The 6,000-nt window shown below is 49.9% G+C and overlaps 1 protein-coding gene across 1 annotated transcript; it reads left to right on the top strand.

Moving 5' to 3' along the window:
• Nucleotides 1–2,441: 2,441 nt before the first annotated feature.
• Nucleotides 2,442–5,515, top strand: MAGEB17 (MAGE family member B17). The gene is made up of 2 exons (XM_016118751.2): nucleotides 2,442–2,495; nucleotides 4,292–5,515. Exon 2 carries the CDS (start codon nucleotides 4,349–4,351, stop codon nucleotides 5,348–5,350), a length of 1,002 nt encoding a protein of 333 aa, XP_015974237.1. The 5' UTR covers nucleotides 2,442–2,495; nucleotides 4,292–4,348; the 3' UTR covers nucleotides 5,351–5,515.
• The last annotated feature ends 485 nt before the right edge of the window (nucleotides 5,516–6,000 follow it).

The raw sequence follows: 6,000 nt of genomic DNA on the forward strand, positions 1-6,000 counted from the left end.
AGACTAATTTTCCAGCTGGACATGGATTCCCTTCTACCATGCTGTGGGCTGGTGAGCATCTTAAGAAGGTTAATCAGGTGCAAGCATCTTAATAGAGGTCAGTGTCTGCAAGAGGCAGCTGTCCAATTTGCAAATCCAAACTGTAGAACAGTACCATAACTAGCAGCACCAGCTAATGTTGACACAATTCACCATTATTAAAAAATTATGCCTCTCCAGACATGAGTGAAATAAACAGGGCTCCCTGACCTGTAAACACAGACCGGTGAGCCTTCAGAGAGCTCCTTGATGTACATTACTGTGGATGGTCAAACTTGTTATAAAAATACCATTGACTGGGTAGCTTGGAAACAACAAAATTTTATTTCTCACAGTTCTGGACCCTGTGAAGTCCAAGATCAAGGTACAGGCAGCTTTGGTGTCTGGTGAGAGCCCACTTTCTGGTTCAGAGATGTCACCTTCTCACTGTGTCCTCACACAGTGGAAGTGGCAAGGGAGCTTTTCGGGACTGCTTTTATAACGACACTAATCCTATTCATCTGGACCCCACTCTCATGATCTGATCCCCTCCCAAAGGCCCCCACCTCCTAATACCAACACCTTGGGGGCTAGGACTTCGACATATGAATTTAGAAGGACAACATTCATTCAACAGCATAAGGGTTTGTTTTAATTAGGAAATATGCTGGTGAAAAACACACAGAGACAAAAGTAAACTTTCTCATGCACAGTCCCCAAGAATGGCTTATTTAAAACAGAACTATTCTCACACTATCCCACTTATCCAAGCTTAGTATCTCTTAATTCACATTTCTTCTCTCTGCTCTAAAATCTATCTCGGGTAGTGAGCAGAAAAACCGTGTGCTAACTACTGGATTGAAATACACAGAATACCAAAATAAATGAGTACAAATTAAAAAGATAATATTTGATGACAAGATGATCACCTACATATGCAATGTCAGATTACCTCCAAAGGACAGGGATCACAATCTTGAGGCGTTGCCCCTTCTCTGTAGAAAGTTAGTATATTAGAACTGAAGTTGCATAAGAGGCTGGCTGGTCCATAAAGAGAAGGAATAGATCAGCTGGCTTTTCTTCTGGCAGCCCATCACCTATCCTGGGCACCCTATCTTGAGCTGCAGCTTCTTCATTTCTCATAACTCCAGGACAAGGAAGCATTTTCTGCAAAGTTTACAAAAGTGTTCAAGAGTCTGAAGGGATATGACACGTCCCAGGAAATTTTTCATCAAGGAGACAGGAGCCAAAATGGAAACGCCCTTGTAGGAGGACTGGAGAGATCAATACTCCAGAATATAGACAACCTTCAGAGATCAGCCTATGGCTTCTCCGAGACTTATATGGCTCCAGGCAGCCCTGTGAGGCTGAGCATCCCCTCAATTATACTGCAAACTTCTCAGGAACAGAGAGCCTTGGGCCAAGGAGGGCAACCTCAGGTGGATAGAGTGGGGAGTGTGAGCCTCTGATAGGCTTTAAGGTGAGGCCCCCGAATGAGGAGTGACGGAAGGAACTGACCAGAGAGGTGTGGTCCTGTGGAGTCCTACCCTGGCCGTCCGCTCTTGCAAATTCGGCTGGATCTGCCTCACTCGGACTTCTAATTATCTGTAGTCGCAGACGGCGAGGGCCTTGATGTGAGGGGAGCATGTCCGATCCTCCGAGGGTGGAGTCCCGGGACTACTCGGGAGTCAACGTGATGAATTTTAGGGAGGAATGGGGGAAATACCCATAATCGAACAGAGGCAGCACCACAAACTCCCCACTCCCACGCCTGCCACGATCTAGGAGTCCCAGGTAGTTATCACACTGAAGAGCGCCCCCATTTTCCACCTGCGGGGTCTCAGGGAGAGAGAAAAGCCTTCGTCTAGGGGGAGTGGGCACAATTCTTCAGAGAGAGAGGAGAACCATGTACAGGAGTCAAGGTGAGAACCTACTAGTATGAAGGAACCCCGCCAGCAGAGAGGGTCACACATGTCCCGCGCTCTGTTCTTTGTCTAAGCTGAGCAGAGCGCTCAACACAGAGGCTCCTCATTTCTAACTGGAGAGTCTCAGTAGGTGAGGGCCTCGGTAGAAAGGGACCAACCCGTTATGCAGAGGGAGAAATTTGGGCTCTAAATGGAGTTCAAGTGAGGACCCTGCCTGAATACTAAAAAGAAAATGTCTCCGCAAAAGAGGAGGTTGCACAGAGTCCCGCCCCGCTACCAGGTCTCATAGTCCCAGGCGGACGTTGCTAGAGGTGATGCGCCCTGACTTTCCCTTCTTGGGACTCGGAGAGGGTATGGATTGGTGGACTCAAGTCAGCTGAGGAAGGAGTCCGGGCTTGGATTATTATCATTGGCGAGCCGTAGACCCTCCCCTGCTGATGGTCCTCAGAGACCCCTCGGCCGGATGTGGCTCACCCCCACTTCCGCTTTGGTCTGAGACACGAAACCTTCGGTCGGTGGAGAAGGAAATTCTGGGACTGGCCAGGTGTTAAGGTAAGGAAGGACCCTGAATGTAGACTGAAGTGCCCATCCTGCCCATCATCAAGAGAACGACACGAATGCCAGCCCCAGTGGCAGTTCGGGGAGGTTCCCGTACAGTTATTGGGTTGACTTGTTTATGGGGGCCACCGCGGAAAGAAGGGCTTTGGTCTCGGTGGGGCAGCCATGGTTTTGTTGAAGGAGAAAATCTGGGCCCTAACTGGAGTCTTGGTGAAACCCTGAGTATTAAGAAGGGGATCGCTCCCCAAAAGAAAGCGGGGAGATGGGGGGGGTTGAGGGGGAGGAGCGGCAACCAGGACCAGGACCGCCATGCTTGGATAGCAGATAGTGCGCCTGCGCGTACTTCCCCTCTAGGGACCATGGGAAGTGAGGCGTCGGGTGTGAGGGTGACGGACCCAGATCAGTACAGGGAAGAGTCCCTGGCTTTGTTACATCAGTGGGATCCCAGACATCCCCATCCCTTTCCTGCCCAGCATAGCCTTGACATTTAGCCTTTGGAGGCTTTGTACGGTCTCGGCCACATTTCTCACCCAGAACGTGAGGACCTGGGTCTGAGCGGCACAAACTCCAGTCATTGGTAGGTGGAATTCTGGGATTGGTCAGGTATGAAGGTGAGGACCCTGAATATGGACTGACGCATAACCTACCTGTACCCACCCTTCCGCAACTCTGGGAGATCCCAGCAGAGCTGCGGGGCTGACTTCTGCTTGAAAACTTCCAAGGAAAAGAGGGCCTTGGTCTAAGGGGGTGGACCGAGTTCCGCTTAGGGAAGAGACCTAGGCCCTAACAGGAGTCCAAAGTGAGGACCTCATCCTCAAAAAAAGGGGACTGACCAGAGCCCTGTCCCTGCACTCAGCTCTGGGAGGCGCTGAGCAGGTGTATTCAGATGTAGTATTCTCCAGCTTCTCTAGGCCTGGTCGACCCAGCTTAGTAGAGTGAGGAGCTGGAAGTCCTATCTGGAGCCAAGGTCATAATGCCTGGTGAGGACTGAGCTAATAATGATCAGTGGGGAACTGTGGGATCCTGTAGCATCTCACCCCTGTTCTCAGACCTTGTAGGCCCCAAACAGACTTAGCAAGATGTGGTTCACCCTGAACTTCCAACTCTGAGATACCATTTAAGCAAAGACTTTGGAGGGAAGGGTGTGGGCTCAGATCCACTGAAGGTGGAGTCCCACGACTGGTCAGGTGTCAAGGTGAAGACTCTGAGAAAGGAAATGAGGACCCATTGATCCCCAGTGGAGAGGGTTGCACCAAGTTCCACCCCTGGGAAGCTCAGGGCAGGGCTGACAGATTCAGGTGCCCCTTGACTTCAGCTTGCAGGGTTTTAGTAGATGATTTAAAGATTGGCTACCCCAGTTCAGCAGAGAGAGGAGCCCTTCTTGGGAGTGAAGGTTAGAATCCTCCTGTATGAGGAATGAAGGGAACAACCACTCCAGAACAGAGGTGGCTACATAAAGTCTTACCTCTGTTGTTTCTTGGAAAACCAAAGGCATAGATTTAAGGGCAAGGTGACTCCTCATTTCCTGGGGATGGGGAGCGGGTTAAGGGGAGGGCAGGTTGACCCAGAGAGGAACAGAGCAGTGAGGGTCTAGATCTGAGGGAAGTGGTTCCAGGCAGGGCGGTCAGGCTGCAGCCTCTGGTGTACTCTAACACCTCCACTGGGTGCTCAGGGGACAGACTGTTCGAGAGAACAGGAGCCCCAAGGGACACCTACAGAGGGGCATTCTTAAAGCCACTATGGCATCTCCCTGAGGAAGGGAGTCATATCCTCGTGTCCTCCTTCTCCAGGTGCCTGTATCACGTGCCTTCCTATCACACTCCTTCCTGTTGGCTCTAACCACAGCCATGCCTCGTGGTCAGAAGAGTAAGCTCCGCGCCCGTGAGAAACGCCGTCAGGCCCAGAGTAAGGAGCAGGGTCTCGGTGCTCAAGCCGCTTCAGCAGGGGAAGGAGAGTCTCCCTCGTCCTCGCCTGTGTCTCGGGGCGCTTCTCCCAGCTCCCTTGCTGCAGGCAGTCCCCAGAAGTCACAGAGAGGTGCAACTGCCAGTTTTGCTGCAGCAATTCCTTGTGCAAGTTCTGGTGAAAGTGCCATGAGCCAAGCTGAGGGAAGTCCAAGTCCCTCCCGGGCCCTGTCCTCCTCAGCGAGCTACAGCAAAGATCCTCTGACCAGGAAAGTAGGCATGTTGGTGCAGGTTATGCTGCACAAATACAAAACGAAAGAGCCCATCACAAAGGCAGAAATGCTGAAGATTATCAACAAGAAGTACAAGGAGCACTTCCCTGAAATCCTCAGGAGAGTCACTGAGCGCATGGAGCTGGTCTTTGGCCTTGACCTGAAGGAAGTTGACCCCAGCAATCACGTGTATGTCCTTTTCAGCCAACTAGACCTTTCCAATGAAGAGAATCTGAGCGAAGGCATGGACTTTCCCAAAAATGGGCTCCTGATGACTCTCCTGGGCGTGATCTTCCTGAATGGCAACCGCGCCACTGAAGAAGAGATGTGGGAATTCCTGAATGTGTTGGGGCTCCATCCTGGGAGGAGGCACTTCATCTTTGGGGAGCCCAGGAAGCTCATTACCAAAGATTTGGTGGAGCAACAGTACCTGGAGTACCGTCAGGTACCCGACAGTGATCCTCCACGCTTCGAGTTCCTGTGGGGCCCAAGAGCCTACTCTGAGACCACCAAGATGAAAGTCCTGGAGTTTTGGGCCAAAGCCAATGATACGGTCCCCAATGCCTTCCAGGCCCGGTATGAGGAAGCTGTGCGAGATGAGGAAGAGCGAGCTCTAGCCAGAGCTACGGCCAGGGCCCTCTCCAGGGCCATGTCCAGGAGGTCTTCCCAGCGCTAGTGGAGTCTGAGGCAGAGATTTCACCTTGAAGTTAAAGTTAAAAAGTGCTCTCAACCTTCTAAGTAGTGGGGGGCAAGGTGGAGATGGAGGGAGCACAGTGTCTCTTCTTTCTGTTCTTGTTTTCATAAGTAACCTACCGATTTTCCTCCCCCTCCCCCTCTTACTTTTCCAATCTGTTCCTTTTAAAAAGGCTTAAAGTTCAGAAGCTAAGTTTGGCCCACACATTTGTTGCTGTTTTTCAAGTTTGAGAGTTAATAGTTTTGTATTTTGTAAAACAAATTGAAAATCCTTGCATCTTTTAATGTGGCCCAGTACCAGAAGACAGAGGATTAGATAGAAATTTTCTTTTAAATGTTAAAGAACCCCACAGTGAAATATTGGGATAACGAGATAGTGAAAAAAAAAAGGAAAAAAGGTGGTTAATTCTTGGTTTTTCTGATTCTTTTTATTCTTTTAGTAAAATTAAAAAGATATGTGCAAGGATTTCCTTAGTTTATTCAAGAATGTAAGAGAAATTAAATGAAAAATTAGAACTCTTGGTCACTTGTCTCTTTTGTTCCCCAAACATGAATTGAGCGCCCACTATCTTGAAGGCATCATGCTAATTGGGATGTGTAGACAAAGAAGACCTGGCCCCCACCAATAACATC

This window comes from Rousettus aegyptiacus, unplaced genomic scaffold, assembly GCF_014176215.1.
Source record: "Rousettus aegyptiacus isolate mRouAeg1 unplaced genomic scaffold, mRouAeg1.p scaffold_m13_p_9, whole genome shotgun sequence".
Lineage (NCBI taxonomy): Eukaryota > Metazoa > Chordata > Mammalia > Chiroptera > Pteropodidae > Rousettus > Rousettus aegyptiacus.